General features: G+C 45.1%; 1 protein-coding gene across 3 annotated transcripts in view; it reads left to right on the top strand.

Moving 5' to 3' along the window:
• Positions 1-3,133: 3,133 nt before the first annotated feature.
• Positions 3,134-18,217, top strand: part of LOC138818491 (E3 ubiquitin-protein ligase ARIH2) — a 51,439-nt gene continuing 36,355 nt past the window's right edge. The window contains exons 1-3 of one of the 3 annotated variants that reach the window (XM_070009410.1): positions 3,134-3,337; positions 8,192-8,256; positions 9,723-10,104. In XM_070009410.1, the coding sequence (XP_069865511.1) occupies positions 9,850-10,104 (255 nt within the window). In that variant the 5' untranslated portion in view covers positions 3,134-3,337; positions 8,192-8,256; positions 9,723-9,849. Of the gene's footprint in view, positions 3,338-3,536; positions 3,632-8,191; positions 8,257-9,722; positions 10,105-18,217 lie in introns of those variants that run through there. The other 2 variants (XM_070009411.1, XM_070009412.1) reach the window with 2 other exon arrangements.

Raw genomic sequence — 18,217 nt, 5'->3', positions numbered from 1 at the left:
AGGTCGGGAGGAGGTACCTAATAGTCCGCCCAGCCCGGGCTTCCGCCGCGGGAGCCGCTTCCGGCCTCGGCCCCGCCCCGATGGGCGTGGCCAGCCATCCCTCCCTGTGAGGGCGGGGTTCGCATGTGCCAGGGCCTGAGGATTGAAGTCCTCCTCCTGCAGGAGATCATCTTGCAGTTTAAATGTTTCTCTCTTGGGGTTTCCTATGCTCCCGTGCACTCCACAGAGGTCAGTCGCACCCCGTTGTCTCCCAGGCGCCTTTCTAAGTGCTGTAGGCCCACTTTGGAAATACAGCTCATAGACCATAACTATGATACATGGAAAAAAAGAAAATGCAGTGTATGAAATAGTTAACTGCTCTGAAGAAAAAGAACTGGAGAGTATGTGCAACAAATGATTTGCAATTTTAATTTCGTGAATGGGAGAATCTATTAAGATGCACTGTATGGGAGGTCTGAGGTGAAATAGTAACTCCCATAAATGGGAAAGAAGATGAGTTTTTTGTTTTTTGTTTTGCCAGTCCTGAGGCTTGAACTCAGGGCCCTGGGCACTGTCCCTGAGCATCTTTTGCTCAAGGCTAGTTCTCTACCACTTGAGCCACAAACACCACTTCTGGCTTTTTCTGTGTATGTGGTACATGCTTTATGCATACTAGGCAAGCACTCTACCACTAAAGCCACATTCCCAGCCCCAGGATGAGGAATCTATTAGGTACAGGAAATATTAATGGTTTTATTATGTATTTTAGTAGAACCCTTATTTTTGGATATTTGGGATAATGCACATAATAGCACCAATGTTCCAAAGTACACATATTATGCATATCTTTATTTTTCCTGTACTGGAATTTGAATTCAAGGACTTGTTCTTGCTCAGGTTGCTTGGCTTAGACTCTACCACTTGAGCTATGCTTTCAGCACTTACTGTTGTGTTTGTTTTTTTTTTGTCAGAGACACATACTTTCCTGCCTGGGCTGGGTATGAACCGTGATCCTTACATCTCAGCCTCCTGAGTAGCTAGGATTACAGGCATGAGCCACTAGCACCTGACTCTTCAGCCCAGTTTACTGTCAGCTATTTTGGAGATGGAGTCTCACCAGTTTTTCTGCCCAGGCTGACTTTGAACTGTGATCTCAGTCCCTGGAGTAGCTAGGATTACAGGCATGAGTCTTACAGGCATGAACCACAGACATTCAGCCTCATTCTGTATTTCACAGGTGCAAAATTAACCTTCAGAAAGACTATTTCTCTTGACCCTGGAGTGGATTTAGTACCACTGATCTAAAAGTAAGAGATATGATTTTTTTTTGGGGGGGGGGTCCGGTCGTGGGCCTTAACTCTGGGCCTGGGCGCTGTCCCTCAGCTCTTCAGCTCAAGGCTAGCGCTCTACCACTTGAGCCACAGCACCACTTCCGGCTTTTTTCTTTTTGCTTATGTGGTGCTGAGGAATCGAACCCAGGGCCTCATGCATGCAAGGCAAGCACTCTACCACTGAGCCACCTTCCCAGCCCTAAGAGATATAATTTTATTTGCAGAAAACGTATCTTGGGTTCTTTCTTAGCATCATCATAATTTTGTTAAGATAAACCAAACAAATACACAGGTGTATAGGAGGATTTTGTGTTACTGATACACAAAACTCACACCCATACCATAGGTTACTCATTACTTTTTTTTGGGAGGGGGGGGTTGGTCGTGGGGGCTGAACTCTGGGCCTGGTCGCTGTCCTTCAGCTCAAGGCTAGAGCTCTACCACTTGAGCCACAGCGCCACTTCCGGCTTTTTTTTCCTGCTTATGTGGTGCTGAGGAATCGAACTCAGGGCCTCATGCATGCAAGGTAAGCACTCTACCGCTGAGCCAATTTTCCAGCCCAACTATAACTTTTCACTCCAAGTTAATTTGGGAGTTTTCGGTATTTGATTAGACTGGAAGCCACGTATAATTTTGCAAGAACTACGCAAGAGCCCGTTGCACAGAAGTGTATACACAACTTGAGCATGGGTAGGAATTGCACAGACTAGGAGGTTCACCAGCTTCTCTGGTATTTCCACGGTGGAGGGCACCAAACTTGCAGCTGAACTATCCCCCCAACACCTGACGATCGGTCCTAGAACCTACCGAAACCCATTGGGCAGTTCATATGTTGTGACAAGAAACGAGAGCTGCACAGGCAGTTAAGGCACAATCTTATATGGTTGAGGGTCACGGGCCATGTCAGGGGGAGCCAAAGCCTGTTGCCATCTTGAAGTTCTTGGGGCCGGTTGGCAACTTACTCCGAAAAGTAGGTTAAGATTCTCCGGTTCCGGTACCCCTCCGACCAAATGGTTGCTAGGAAACCATGGTCGTTTATCCACTCCACGGATTCCTTGGATGTCTCCTCAGTGCCTCAGAACCGAGTATAATAAACACAGGAGAGGAACCGATCACTCACACACACACACACACACACAGAGGTTACACCTATTTTATCCTAGCTACTCAGGGAGGCTTGAGATCGGAGGATCGCGGTTGGAAGCCAGCTTGGGGAAAAAGAAAAAAAAAAAAAAAAAAAGAAGATTCATCCCCAATTTAAGCACCCCCCCCCTTCCCTTAAAATGCCAGAAGTCGGGTCGTGGCTCAAGCCTTGGGGGCAGGGGGCGGGAGGAGGGGAAGCTCACCCAATGGTTGGAGGCGAGGCTCAGGTGGTAGAGAATCAGCCAATGAGCGGAAGCCTCAAGAGTCCCAGCCCAAATAACAATTTAAAAAAAAAAAAAAAAAAGCTCAGCAGACCCCGAGTTCAAGTCCCAGGATTGGTACCCGCTCCACTCCACCCCCCCCCACCTCCAAAACTGATAGGATGGTTATTTTGCGGGCAGCTTGAGGCGCTGGTGAACGAATGCAGCAACGGAGGTCCACAGCATTGCTTCACCAGCCTCGGCTCCCTCCCCGTTGCTCTCCGCTGGGGCGGACACGGCCGCACTCCCCGGAGGAAGGGAAACTGAGTCCCGGCCGAGCAGCCGCTAGCTCCCAGGCGTCCTCCTCCGGACCCAGGAGCTGGTTTAACGACCCGGGGCGACCGCGAGCCGACCCCGGCCGGAAGTGACGTCGAGCTCCCGAGCACTTCCGGGAGCTGCGGGGGGGACGGGGCTCCGTCGGGAGGAAGCAGCGCGGGGGCCCGCACCGGCGTCCGCCGAGCCGCCTGCGCCGTCGCCCGCTGTAGCCCTTCCCCGCCCTTCCCCGCACGGCCCCCCCTCCCCTCCCGCTTCACCCCCCCCTCCCCATCCGACTTGGGTCGCCTGACCGGCCTCACCTTGGTCTGGTTCACCGGGGCTGTGCGGCCTGGGGGGCCGCGGCTCCCGGTAAGTGTGCGGAGCGAGTCCGGGGCCTTGTTTACCCTGACTGGCCGGGGGTGGGGGTGGGGGGGGCTCCCCGCGCGCGCGTGCGCGCACACACACACACGGACGTCTCCCTCACCCCCCCCCCGGGGCCCGGGCCCGGCGGGGCGCCTCGCCTGAGCCGCCGTGGGCCCCCCTCCCCCTCCCCACCGCTCCCCTCCCCTCTCCCCACCCCCCTCCTGCAGCGTCGGTCACTGTCTGGGAGGGGCGAGGGGAGAGTTGAGGGTCTCCTCTCGCCCCTTCCTCAGTTTCACCGAGGTGAGGTGGGGGGGTAGGGGGTGTGTGTGGGGGGGAGATCGGAGAGGCCCCATTGCCTTTAACCGGCCCTCCCCTTCCTCGTTCTCCGGGGCGGGTGGCTGGGGGGGGGTGGAGGTGAAGCGGGGCGGGTGGGGGGGGGAGGGAGGGAAGGTGGGAACGCGATCGTCTCGAATCTTCCTGTTCGGGGAGCCTCTGGCCCAGCATCGCTGGCCTTCCCTCCCCCCCGATTTGTTAACTAACGTCCGTTCGGGTGAAGGGAGGGAGGGAGGGAGGGGAGAGGTGGTCTCTCCCGGCGCGTGGATGCCCACGTCCGCGCGGACCATCCGCGGTGTCCCCCCCCCCCTCCCCTACCAGGAACGTGCGGCCTCGCCCGAGCCCGGACGCTTTGGCTGTCTGTCTGTCTGTCTGTCTGTCTGAGCCTCCAGAAGAGGCAGTAGTGTTTCCCCCATGACTTTCACCTTACTTTGGATTTGTTGCTCTTGTCCCAAGCGAAGTTTCTCGGGCGGGCAGTCCCCATGAACGTGTTCTGCTGTTGGGTATGGTAGCCACACTATTCACAAGTAGCCATTAAAGTATTTGACCTGTGGCAAAAGTGATTGAAAAACTGAATAATTATCTTCCTCCTCTCTCTCTGTCTCTCTGTCTTTCTCTGTCTCTCTCTCTCTGTCTCTCTGTCTTTCTGTCTCTCTCGGTTTCTCTATGTCTCTGTCTCTCGTGTCCTGGGGCTTGAACTCAGGGCCTGGGCACTGAAAGGCCAGCACTCTATACCACTTCACCACAGCACCACTTCTGACTTTTTCTGTTTAAGTGGTACTGAGGAATCGAACCCAGGGCTTCAGGCATGCTAGGCAAGCTCTCTACGACTAAGCCACATTCCCAGGCCCTCCTTCCTTCCTACTTTCCTCTCTCTCCCTCCCACTTTTCTTTTTCTTATTTTCCTGTGCCAATCCTGGGGCTTGGACTGAGGCTCTAAGAGGGTTCTGTCCCAGAATTTGTTTTTGTTTTTGTTTTTGCCTCAAGGCTGGCTGGCCCTCTACCACTTCTGGCTCTTTGGAAGTAATTAGGAGTTTACTAGTAGGGTTGGCTTTGAACTACTATCCTCTGATCTCAACCTCCTGAGTAGCTGGGATTGCAGACGTGAACCATCAGGGGCCCAGGTTCTTTCTTAGTTTTCAGGTTAGGTTTAAACAGGTGGTTAGTGGTTAGTGGGTGACTGTATTAAAACCAAATGAAGAGTTAGAGTTTTAACACTTTTTTTTTTTTTTGGTTGGTCATGGGGCTTGAACTCTGGGCCTGGGTGCTCTTCCTGAGCTCTTCCACCTGAGCCACAGCGCCACTGTGGGTTTTCTGAGTGATTTATTGGAGATAGAGTCTCATGGACTCTCTTGCCTGAGCTGGCTTTGAACCAAGATCCTCAGATCTCAACCTCCTGAGTAGCTAGGATTATAGGTATGAGCCACTGGTGCCTGTTTTAAAATTCTTGAGTTGATTCATATCTTGGTGTCAAGTAGTTATCTTTGCTGATGTAGTTGGTAAATAATATATCACTTGCTGCTAAATATCATATTTGGAGTAAACATCTGACATTCTTGTCCAGTATCTTTGTTTTGTTTATTTATGTCAACTTTTTTTTTTTTTGCCATTCCTGGGGCTTGAACTCAGTGCTGCCCCTGAGCTCCTTTTGCTTAAGTCTGGTGCTCTACCATTCTACCACTGTGAGCCACAGTGCCACTTGAGGATTTTTCTGCTTATGTGGTGCTGAGGAATCGAACCCAGGGCCTCATGCATGCAAGAGAAGCACTCTACCACTGAGCCACCTTCCCAGCCCCTCTAATGCTTCTCCCTTTGATAAGGGATTCTGAGTGTGTTCCTAATGAGACTAGGCCTTAAGGCTAGGCCCATTGCTCTTGACCCTGAGACGATTGCTGTAGGAAACTTAATACCAGTATATACCCAGAACTTGGCTTTTGTTTGAAATTGGATTTATTTGTGGCTGTATTTCTTTTTTTTTTTTTTTTTTTTTCAGTTGGTCATGGGGCCAGAATTCTGGGGCTGGGCGCTGTCCCCTAGCTCTTCAGCTCAAGGCTAGCACTCTACCACTTGAACCATAGCACCACTTCCAGCTTTTTTCTGCTTATGTCGTGCTGAGGAATTGAACCCAGAGCCCAGCTGACTCTGGCTCAAACAGAATCCCCCCCAAGAATTGCTATAAATTGTTTTTAACGAAGCATATAGCCCGACTTATTTAGGGTAGCACTAAGGATTAAGGCCAGGACTTTATTTTTTGGCTGGCTTGAACTCAGGGCGTGGGTGCTTCCCCTGAGCTTCTCTTCCTCGACGAGTTTTAGTTGGGTGTGGTGGTGTATATCATTGTAGTTCACTTGGGCAAAAGTTACATCCCATTAAGTTTTTATTTGAATCTGGATCTACAAGCTTCTTGCTCTCACTTTTTTTTTTCTTCGTCAGTCCTAGGCTTTGAACTCTGGGCATGAGTGCTGGTAATGGAGCTTTTTTTTTTTTTTTTAAGTTGGAGATAGAAGTCTCATGGGTTTGTCTGACTTGTCTGGTTTTAAGCCTTGACCCTCAGGTCTCAGCCGTTCCTAAGTAGCTAGGATAACAGATGTGAGCCACCATTGTCTAGCTGAAAATAATTCTAGATAGTCTTTGCATAGCTTTGTGTTAGGCAATTTAGGTTAGTTATGAATCCCCGTCCAGGGATGGGAAACTTGTTTTTTATGCCAGGAGCCATTTGAACATTTAGAACTTCAGTTGTGAGCCATACAAAATTATCAATACCAACAGGTGTAGTTGCCTACACCTATCCTAGCTACTCAGGAGGCTGATTGAAGATCACAGTTCAAAGCCAGCTCAGCCAGGAAATTCAATGAGAGTCTTATCTCCAGTTAACTACCAAAAAGCTGGAAATGGCACTGTGGCTCAAAATAATAGAGCATATGCCTTGAGTAAAAAAGCTCAAGAACAGTGGCCAGGTCTTGAGTTCAAACTCCAGAACCAACATGGACATATACACAGAAATCAACACTGACAGATGGCTGTGAATAACAATTGAGAAGAATACATGCCTGCCTCATGTTGGTTGCATTTGTATGATCCTGGGGAAGTTACTTAACCTTTATAAACTGCAGCTTCCCTATTCATAAGAAGGTGGCAGTAATTTCTATGAAGATGAAATGAGGATGAATCTGACCTTAAATTGACCTTAAAATCAATTATTCTAGTCCCATGTTACTTTTAAACTTTTTGCTTAATAAAAAAACTTAAGAGGCTGGAAAAGTGGCTTAGTGATAGTGTTTGCCTAGCATGCATGAAGCTCTGGGTTTGATTCCTTAGTACCACATAAACAGAAAAGGCCAGAAGTAGTGCTGTGGCTCAAGTGGTAGAGAGCTAGCCTTGAGTGCTAGCCTGGGACAGTGCCCAGGCCCTGAGTTCAAACCCCAGGACTGGCAAAAAAATAAATAATAAAACTCAGCTGAGTGCCTGTAATCCCAGCTACTCAGGAGGCTGTGACCTGGAAGATCCTAGTTTGAAGCTAGCCCTGACAGGAAAGTTTGAGTGAGACTGTCTCCAAAAATAACCAGCAAAAATTCAAGGGACCAGAGACTTATGCCTGTAATCTTAGCAACTTAGGTGGTGTCTGAGATCTGAAGATGGAAGTTCAAAGCCAGCCCAGGCAGGAAAGTGCATGAGACTCTTGTTTTTTTGTTTTTTTTTTTTGGGTCCAGTCTTGGGGCCTGAACTCTGGGCTTGGGCGCTGTCCCTCAGCTCTTCAGCTCAAGGCTAGCGCTCTACCACTTGAGCCACAGCACCACTTCCGGCTTTTTGCTTATGTGGTGCTGAGGAATTGAACCCAGGGCCTCATGCGTTCAAGGCAAGCGCTCTACCACTGAGCCACCTTCTCAGCCCCGTGCATGAGACTCTTATCTCCAGATAATTATCAAAAGGCCAGAAATGGAGCTGTGGCTCAAGTAATAAAACATTAGCCTTGAGCATAAAAACATATAAAATATGTTTATATCAGTCAGGCCATGAGTTCAAGCCCCAGGCCCAGCACAAAAAAGAAAAAAGGATTAGGTGTAGTTCAAATATAGAGGACCAATTGGAGCAAGCAAAGCTGAGTGAGCATGAGGCCTATTACCACCAAAAACTAACAATAGTAAGCCTGCTAATGTATATCTAGAAAGGAAAACAATGACCAGGAGTTTGAAGCTAGTCTTCATGTAGCTAGACTTTGTCTTAACAGTAACAGTCCTGATTGAAATCTTGCATCTGTCAAAATAAGAAGGAAAATAAGTAAACTTGGAGGGCTTGCCTAGCATGTACGAAACTCTGGGTTCCAATTCCTCAGTTCCACATAAATAGAAAAAGCTGGAAGTGGCAATGTGGCTCAAGTAGTAGAGTGTTGTTAGCCTTGAGCAAAAAGAACTCAGGGACAGTGCCCAGGCCTAGAATTCAAGTCCCAGGACAAGGGGGAAAAAAAAAAAAGTAAATTTGGAAAAAAGGGTACCTATTTTAAAAATATATTCTCTCATTTCATTGTAGATGGAAATCATATGACAGGCTTTTTGGGTGACGACGTCTGCTTGGAAGACCTTCAAAGATAACAGGTATTTTTAACTTAAAGATGAACTTTTCCCTTTAATGAGTTCAGCTGTGGTTAGGTGGTTCTACTAAACAAAATCTCTTACATGTTGAATTACAAACATCATTTTGTTGTCTTATACTTAATTTAGACTTATTAGCATTTTTTATAACACCATAAAAAGTGGCTGTGTAATCCTTTACACTGACTGCATGTATTCAGTGTATCTTTTTTTTCTGCATCCATAATTGTTTTAATGGTTCCATATATTAATATATTAATATATTAATTACTGATTAGGCATTGCTGATATCTGAACACAGCCTCATACTTGCTAGTAAGTATTCTACCACTAAATAATCATTCTCCAGCTCCCTAATTTATTTGTTTGTTTATTTGGTCCTGGGGCTTGAACTCTGGGCCTGGGCGCTGTTCCTGCACTCTTCAGCTCAAGGCGAGTGCTCTACCACTTGAGCCACAGCGCCACTTCTGGTTTTATGGTGGCTAATTGAAGATAAGAGTCTCACAAACTCTCCTGCCTGGGTTGGCTTTGAACTGTGATCCTTAGATCTCAGCCTCCTGAGTAGCTAGGATTATAGGCATGAGCCACTGGCGCCCATCTCCAGCTCCCTAATTTTTGTTGTAGATTTTTTTTTCAGGTCCTGGGACTTGAATTCAAAGCCTGGGCACTGTCCCTGAGCTTCTTTTTACTCAAGGCTAGACTCTATACCACTTGAGCCACAGCACCACTCCCGGCTTTTTCTAAGTACTTACCTATGTTTTTTTTCCTCCTTTTTTTTTGTGTGTGTGTGTTACTCAGGGTTTATATCGGAATCCTGCTTGCATGGGAAGTGCTCGAAAGCCAGTTGAACCATGCCCTCCTCCCTCCTTTTTTTTGTTTTGTCAGTCCTGGGGCTTGAACTGAGTGTCCTGGGCAGTGTCCGAGCTTCTTTTGCCCAAGAACAGCACTCTACCACTTGAGCCACAGCACCACTTCTGGCTTTTTCTGTGTATTTGGTACTGAGGAATCGAACTCAGGGCTTCATGCATGTTAGATAAACACTATAGTCCCAGCTCTAGATGTGCTTCTGAGGGATTCAGGCAAGGAAGTTTCCTTTTGATAAGCCTGGGTCTGGGAGATAATGGTGAGCTTCTTTATATGAGGCTATAAATGGGAATAAGACCAAGGATGTGCCAGTTTGATTTTTTTTTTTTGGGGGGGGACAGTTCTAGGGTTTGAACTCAGGGCCTGAGCACTGTCTCTGAGCTTCCTCTGCTCAAGGCTAGTGCTGTACCACTTGAGCCTCAGCACTACTTCCTGCTTTTTCTGTTTATGTAGTACTGAGGAATCGAACCCTGGGCTTCACTCATGCTAGGCAGTCACTCTACCACTAAGCCACATATCCAGCCCCCATTTTGATTCTTGAATTGTTTGTGATAGTCTGTCATGGAGGAGGGGAGTAACACTTTTTCTTTTCTTTCCTCCTTTAGAAGACAGAAAAGCAACAATAACAACAACAAAAAAAACAACACTAATGCATTTGATAAAGCAGTAAAGATTGGGGGGAGGGGGGGGAAGCACCTGCTTTTCTGATCCGCAACCTGGCTGGATGCTAAGATGTCCGTGGACATGAATAGCCAGGGGTCTGACAGCAATGAAGAGGATTATGATCCAAATTGTGAGGAGGAAGAAGAAGAAGAGGACGAGGACCCTGGGGACATAGAGGACTATTACGTGGGAGTAGCCAGCGATGTGGAGCAACAGGGAGCTGATGCCTTTGATCCTGAGGAGTACCAGTTCACCTGCTTAACCTATAAGGAGTCTGAGGGTGCCCTCAATGAACACATGACCAGCCTAGCCTCTGTACTAAAGGTGAGTAGTGTTGCTGGTTCCAACTATGATCTCCCCAATTAAAAGGATGATGCTGGGTGCTAGTGGCTCACGCCTATCATCTGAGCCACTCAGGAGGTTGAGGTCTGAGGATTGAGGTTTGAAACCAGCCCAAGCAGGACAGTCTGTGAGATGCTTATCTCTACTAAATTCCCAAAAAAGCCAGAAATGGAGCCATGACTCAAAGTGGTAGAGTGCTAGCCTTGAGCAAAAGAAGCTTAACTACAGTGTCCAGGCCCTGAGTTCAATCCCCAGGACTGACATCAAAAAATAAAAATAAGCTGGGTGCTGGTGGCTCACACCTGTAATCCTAGCTACTTAGGAGACCGAGATCTGAGGATCTAGGTTCAAAGCCAGCCCTGGCAGGAAAGCCCTTGAGACTCTTTATTTCTAATAAACCACCAGAAAACTGGAAGTGGTGCTGTGGTTCAAGTGGTAGAGCAATAATTTGGAGCTGAAGAACTGAGGGACAGCGCTCAGGCCCAGAGTTAAAGCCCCACAACCAACCAAAAAAACCAAAATAAGAAAGATGGGCGTTGGTAGCTCACGCCTATAATTCCAGCTACTCAAGAGGCTGAAATCTGAGGATCTCAGTCCAAAGCCAGCCAGGGCAGAAAAGTCCTCCTATCTCCAATTAACTCAAAAACAAGTGGCCCTGTGGCTCAAGTGGTAGGGCACTAACCTTGAGCACAAAAAGGCTTAGGAACAGTGCCTAGGCCTTGAGTTTAAACCCCACAACCAACATAAATAAAATGAAATCTAAGGATGAGCTGTTAACTAATGCTTCTTGTAGCCTGTTAAAATAGCCTTGTAGCCTGAAGCCAAATTTGATTATATGTTGTATCTCTTGGATATTTTGTCAAATTTGCTTGTTTTGTGATCTATACATGTCTAAAGCCCTCAGATTGCCATATTACTAAGAGTTAGAAAGGCGGAGTAGAGTAGATTCATGGAAGATAGATCAGAAATATGTAGTAGTAGAATTGCTCAGATTTAACCTTGTTTCATAAAGTGTCTTAGGAATCTTCATAAAATAGGTAAGTTACCATTATCACCATCTTATGTACAACCTTGTTTGATAAATGTATTCACATTCCCCTGGTTTGTCCTGAATAATCAGTGTCTTTGGGCTACTGAACTTCTTTAGTTTCTTATACAGATAACTGCTGTTTAATATTGAAAGAGATTTCAGCAGTAATTCTTTTAAGTTCTCCTAGCTTGTATTTAATTGATTTTGGGAGGCATTAGTGTGGGAATTTTAAAGCATGAACAGAGCTGATTATTCCAGCAAAGATCTTAGTTTCTTAACACTTAAACTAGCATACCTTTGGAAGTTTTTCTGAATATTTCCTTGTCTGGTGTAAGCTATAGTGTGAAAATGGGAATATTTATCTTACTGTATTGCTTTTGCTGTTCATTCATCCTTTGTAAACTATTACTTGGATTTTGTTGTCTGATTAAATTAAGGTTAGAAGTGCTCATGGTGATACTCTCAACCAAAATAAAGTTTCTTGTTGGTACTTACATGGAAATAGCTAAGGCATGTCATGTATGATTTCTTTTTGTTGTTGTTGTTGTTTTGTTTTTGCTGGTCCTGGGACTTGAACTTGGCTAAGGGCTTTGTCCCTGAGCTTTTTGCACAGGCTAATGCTCTACTACTTGAGCCACAGCACCACTTCGGGCTTTTTCTGAGTAGTTTATTGGAGATAAGAATCTCACTGACTTTTCTGCCCTGGCTTGCTTTGAACTGTGATCCTCAGAGCTCAGCCTTCTGAGTAGCTAGAGTGACAGGTGTGAGCCATCAGCGCCTCGCAGGTACTTTGTCTTGGATTTTTTTTTTTTTTCTTGCTAGATGGTCAGCAACAGCTAAATACCTTAGACCTAAATAACCATGGCTTTAGTAGCAACTGGCTAGTAGCTAATAGCCAAACCTTTTTTGTGTGTGTGTGACTTATTTCTAGAAATGATTATATCTTCTCTCGTACAGAACAGAAAATTGAAGAATAGGAATGCATAGATCCTCTGGATTTGGAATTACTGTCCCATGGCTATCGGAAACTTGTTGGGACCCATATTTATGGAAGACATTTTCCTGGTAGAAAGGCATCAGATCTCTTTCCTTTTTTTACTATACATACTTCCTTTCTGGTCTACTAGTTTCATTTGCTTTTAGCTATATTATCAGGTTGTACATACAGTGTTGGGTTTTTTGTTTTGTTTTGTGGTTGTTTCCTGTACTGATACTGACAGGATTTGAACTTGGCTCTAAGCTCTTGATCAGTATTTTCTTTCTTTTTTTTTGGGGGGGGGGGTCCGGTCTTGGGGCCTGAACTCTGGGCCTGGGCGCTGTCCCTCAGCTCTTCAGCTCAAGGCTAGTGCTCTACCACTTGAGCCACAACACCACTTCCGTCCTTTTTCTTTTTGCTTATGTGGTGCTGAGGAATCGAACCCAGGGCCTCAGGCATTGCAAGGCAAGTGCTCTACCACTGAGCCACCTTCCCAGCTTGATTAGTATTTTCTGCGCATGGCTAGCCCTCTACCACTTGAGGCTTTTTTTCTAGTTAATTGGGAATAAGATTCTTAAGGATATGTCTGCCTTGGTTGGTTTCGAACCTGCCCGGGCTGGCTTTGAACCGCGATCCTCAGATCTCAGCCTCCTGAGTGGCTAGGATTACAGGCGTGAGCCACCAGTGCCCGGCTCACAGGGACTTTTTGAACTGCAATCCTCAGATCTCAGCCTCCTGTGTAAGGGCCACTGGTGCCTGGCCATAGTGTTGTTGTTTTTGTTGTTGTTTTTGTTAGTCATGGGGCTTGAACTCTGGATCTGAGCGCTGTCCCTGAGCTCTTCAGCTCAAGCCTAGTGCTCTATCACTTGGGCCAGAGCACCACTTCCAGTTTTCTGGTGGTTTATTGGAGTTAAGAGTTTCACGCCTTTTCCTTCCCAGGCTGTCTTTGAACCATGATCCTCAGATCTCAGCCTCCTGAGTAGCTAGGATGACAGGTGTGAGCCACCAGCGCCTGGAATAGTGTTGGTTTTTAAGTTAGGAAAGGAATTCTCAGGTCTGTTGATGTGCACTGAACAGTGTTACTTAATCAAGGTCTTTAAGGATGGTCCCATTTAGGCCCAGAAATTCTAGCTGTGTCACATTCCCTAACTACTTTTCTGCCATATTGAGACAGGTGAGAGGCACATGCACCCATCCCTGCAGTTGCTTTTTGTGTGTGAGAAAGGGGAGGTGGCAAACTACATGTAACAAAAAGTTACCAGTTTGTCAGATGCTGATAGCTCATCCTTTTAATTTTAGCTGTTCATAAGGCTGAGACCCAGAGGATCATGGTCAAGGCCAGCCTGGGCAAAAAATAGCAAAAAGCAAGGCTGAAAGTATGACTCAAGTGGTAGAGTGCCAGCCAAGCAAATGTGAGGCCTTAAGTTGAAACTGGTGCTAGCAAAAAAACCAATTTACTATTTTATATGTTTGCTCTGCTAGTTGTCCTTGAGAGCTCTTATTAGGACACAGTGGTTGGGTTCTGCATTGTTTTGAGCTGAAAAAGGAAGGTGGAATTGAGTATGGAGTACTAATAATACTGGACTGGCTGAGGAAAGAGGGTCAAGAGAGAGTTTGGGGGCCAATTAGTCTGTTTAATGAGACCTTGTCTCAAAACAACAACAACATCAACAACAACAACAAAAAAACCAAACCAGGTATTAGCCTAATTTCTTAGGAGGCTGAGATCTGAGGATCCTAGTTCGAAGCCAGCCCTGGCAGGAAAATCCATGAAACTCTTTGTTGTTGTTGTTTTTTTTTTTTTTTCCAGTTCTGAGGCACTGTCCTTGAGCTGCTGCTTTTGCTCAAGGCCAGCTTTCTACCACTTGGGCACAGCGCCACTCCTGGCATTTTCTGTTTATGTGGTACTGAGGAATTGAGCCCAAGGCTTCATGCATGTTAGGCAAGCACTCTACTACTAAGTCATATTCCCAGCCCCATCCGTGAGATTCTTATCTCTAATTAACTACCAAAATGGTTCAAGTGGAACTATGGCTTAAGTAGTAGAGCCTTTCTTGAACACAGAAGCTCATGGACAGGGTCCAGGCCCTGAGTTCAAGCTCCAGGAGAGGCACAAACACAAAAACAAGTGTTGGGGTTGTAACTCAATATCAGTGCTTGCCTCACATACAAAGCTCTGGCTTTGAAGTCTTGTACTGCACCAAGTAAAACAAATAAGGGCCGGGCACTGGTGGCTCACGCCTGTAATCCTAGCTACTCAGGAGGCTGAGATCTGAGGATCGCGGTTCAAAGCCAGCCCGGGCAGGAGAGACCGTGAGACTCCTATCTCCAATAAACCACCAGAAAACCGGAAGTGGCGCTGTAGCTCAAGTGGTAGAGTGCTCGCCTTGAGCTGAAGAGCTGAGGGACAGCGCCCAAGCCCAGAGTTCAAGCCCCACGACCGACAAAAAAAAAAAATAAGGAAGAGAAGCCCCTGGAAAATCAGACCAACAGGGGCTAGGAAGGTGATTCAGTGGTAGAGTACTTGCCTAGCATGCTTGAAGCCCTGGGTTCAGTTCCTCAGTACCACATAAACAGAAAAAGCTGGAAGTGGTGCTGTGGTTCAAGTGGTAGAGCACTAGTCTTGAGCACAAAGAGGCTCAGGGACAGTGGCCAGGGCCTGAGTTCAAGCCCCAGGACTGGCCAAAAACAAAAAAACCCAGGCCAACAGAATAAGAAATAAAGAAAATGCATGTCATTGGAGAAAACTAATTACTCAAATAGTGGCAAAACAGCTATTATCCTATACAAATAGGATAGTTGTTAGCATTGAGATACTGCATTTGTGTAGTCGGAGGGGGAAATACATATAAAACAATAAATGAAAGTCTCCTTTGTTACACAGGATGTTCATTTGAAACTTATAAGAAGTCCCCTCTCTATATATAGAGATTTGAACTCAGGTCCTTGAAATTGCTTAGTTGGTGCTCTACCACTTGAACCATACCTCCAGCCAGCTTTTTGCTGGTTGTTTGGGGGATAGACTGTCTGGGACCTTTCTGATCAGGTTGGCTCTAGTCTAGAATCTGTATTGAGTTGCCTGAGCACTGTGTGGTGAGGCAGTAGAACCTTGAACTTGAGGATTGAAAGGCAGTGCAATTAGAGATTCTCACAGAGTGGTAAGCCTTGGAATGTGTCGGTTCTAATGAGAGATTTAAGACATATAGGTAGAAGTGAATAAAATGTAGACTTATCATGCATATAGCCTGAAGAATCTTTAGTGTTGGAGGAAAGGAATAAACTCTTGGTACAGTAATACTTGAATTGGCATAGTGAACTCCACTGCTTCTCAAGTCTAGTAGATTGGAGAAATAAGCCAATTATTATGAATATTTTTAGTACAGTTTTTGCTTTATGAATTTCTGTACTAATGGTAGTAGTAATTTCCTAGGAATGTTTCCTAGGAATACTTTATTGCTGCCTTCTCCTTGCTTGAATTTGTTTTAGAATCTAGTGTTTGCTCTTATACAAAATATGGATAGAAAATCATGAGTTTTCAGAGTTTCTGACTCTGTACCAAAGTCTTTATACTTTTGTGTTCAAAACAACCCAATTTCTATGCCTTTGGTAATTTGTAAAATGATCAATTAATGTTCTCAGCACTAAAAATATGTGTCATAGTTGGTGAAGACTTTAATTTTAATTACTACGTTGACTTTCTTCTGTCCTTCCTGCTAAATTGTAGGAGCATTTTTACCTTTATTATTTATACATTTATTAATCAAGTACTTTTTCTTTTTTTGTAACTACTATTCATGGGAAAGTATTTTCAAGCTGTTTCTATGCTGGGCAACTGTCTGGTATCTATTTTTATGATCTGACCTCAGAGTTTCTTTGCATGCTTGTATCTAAGTAGAATCCACATTAAATTCCCATGTTTTATATAAGTGCATATGAGTGGCCATATTTCACAATGTTTTAAGCTCTAAGTCTGGTGTGTGTCTTACAGATACATAAATTTATTTTTAAAGGGGAAATGAGAAACTGTCTAGAGTGACATTGACATTTGCCTTAAGAACAACTAGTGCAAGGTTGGCCCTGTCTTGGCAACTTAAAAAGGTTGTTGTCATCTCTGTGTACCTGCTTACCACCTTTTAGAAAACTCTTCATCAGATTCCAGGCCAATTTTCATTCTTGTCTTGTATTTTCAAATTACTTTAGGAACTATGGAAATGGAATATAGTCAAGAGATAATTTGACATTTGTTTCTTGGTCTTAAATTTGTTTTTAGGTGTTAGCTACAGTATTCATATCATTCATGGCTCCGTTAGCCTACAATTAAAGTTTTCTTCCTTGCTTACTATTCCTTAGATCGTGTCTATATGCATACGTATGAATATTTATTGGGCATACACTATATGGCAGACACTAGAAAGATAGCTCTGTGAACAAAGCATAAATATCCCTTAACTGGTAGATATACAAGTATCACTGTACACATATATTTATTCTGGTGTTGTTCATGTATTTATTAATTATTTTCTTGCATTTTTACTTTTGTCCTCAGAAGTTACTTTAAATGGCTTGATAGCACACTATCTTGTCTTGAACTATAATTTGCTCTAGTTTTCCTCATTGGGCATTTGTTTAAGTGAGTTCTTATGTGCTACTACTATTGGGGACAGGTTGTGTTGCTGTGAGCATCATTATTGATGCGATCTTGTGTCTTTTTGGCTTTGTTCCACAGCTTGAATAAGTGATCAGCTGCTCAGGTTCTAGTCCCTTTTCAGCCATTTAATATAGGACTTCAAGTAGCTTGCCAAGCACTGGTGTCTCATACCTGTAGTAGCTTGGGTAGCTAGATTAGAGGCATGAGCCACTAGCACCCAGCTTCTAAGCTTTTATTTCCTCATCTATAAAGTAATAATACCTCTTTCACTGCATTAATTTTTGTTGTTGTTGTTGGTTGTGGGGCTTGAACTCTGGGCCTGGGGCTTGAACTCTGTCCCTCAGTTGTTCAGCTCGAGGCTAGCACTCTACCACTTGAGCAACTTCACCACTTCCAACTTTTTTTTGCTTATGTGGTGCTGAGGTAGCAAACCCAGGACCTCATGCTTGCAAGGCAAGTGCTTTATCACTGAGTCACCTTCCCAGCCCTTCACTGCATTAAATTTGATAATGAAGCATATAAAATACTTGGTCCATGAGTTGCTTGGTCATAGTAGAGGCGCAAGAGTGGAACAATGGAAATGTTTTCATGTTTGTTCCTTCCAAATGAATTCTCAGGATTGTGTGTCTTGGGTTATAAGGGAGGTGTGTGTCTCATTGAAGGGTCTGAGCCCGTATTTGTAATTGGGTGCTTCTGACCGTATATATGATATTGGGTCATATACTTTGGATTTCTGGTTGGAGCCTCTGGTGTCCTCATGGGTCCCACCAATAAGAAAAGTAAAAGCAGAATTAATTTTGAATAGGGACCAGGGAAGGCTATCGGGAAAGAGAACCTGTCTATTACTGCATTTCTGGTTGACTGTAACGTTTGCTCTTGTTCTCTTGCTGACAGTTACTCAATGAAGGGCTTAATAGTAGATTTGGGAGGCGGGAGGTCCATGTTATTGAGGACCCCTTTAACTTTGTCTTGGCTCTAGGAAAAATCTGAAAAATTAAAGAGTTGTCTGCACAAAAGATGGAAGCACTGTAGGGAAGATTTGAAAAGGATGGCAGGTTGAATACTTGGTAAGCCTCTCATTTTGCTTCTGTTGAAATATGTCTTCCTTGACTTTATTCCTTAAGCTTACATCAACTGTCAAAAAACAAAGCATGGAGCTTAGGTTGTTCTTTTGGTTTGCTTTAGGTGTTGTTGTTGTTTTTTTTTCTCCCCAGTATCACAGTTCTTTTTCCAGTACTAAGGCTTGAACTCTGGGCATTGGTACTATCCTTGAACTCTTTCACCCAAGGCTTGTACTCTACCACTTGAACCATAGTGCCACTTCTGGCTTTTATCTGCTTATGTGGTGTTGAAGAATTGAACCCAGGGCCTCATGCATGCAAGGCAAGCACTCTACCACTGAGCCACCTTCCCAGCCTCTGTGAGACTCTTATCTCCAATT

Source organism: Dipodomys merriami, unplaced genomic scaffold, assembly GCF_024711535.1.
Source record: "Dipodomys merriami isolate MVZ:Mamm:240054 unplaced genomic scaffold, mDipMer1.0.p SCAF_767, whole genome shotgun sequence".
Lineage (NCBI taxonomy): Eukaryota > Metazoa > Chordata > Mammalia > Rodentia > Heteromyidae > Dipodomys > Dipodomys merriami.
Note: the sequence above shows the minus strand (reverse complement) of the source record. Positions and strands in the feature narration are given on the sequence as shown.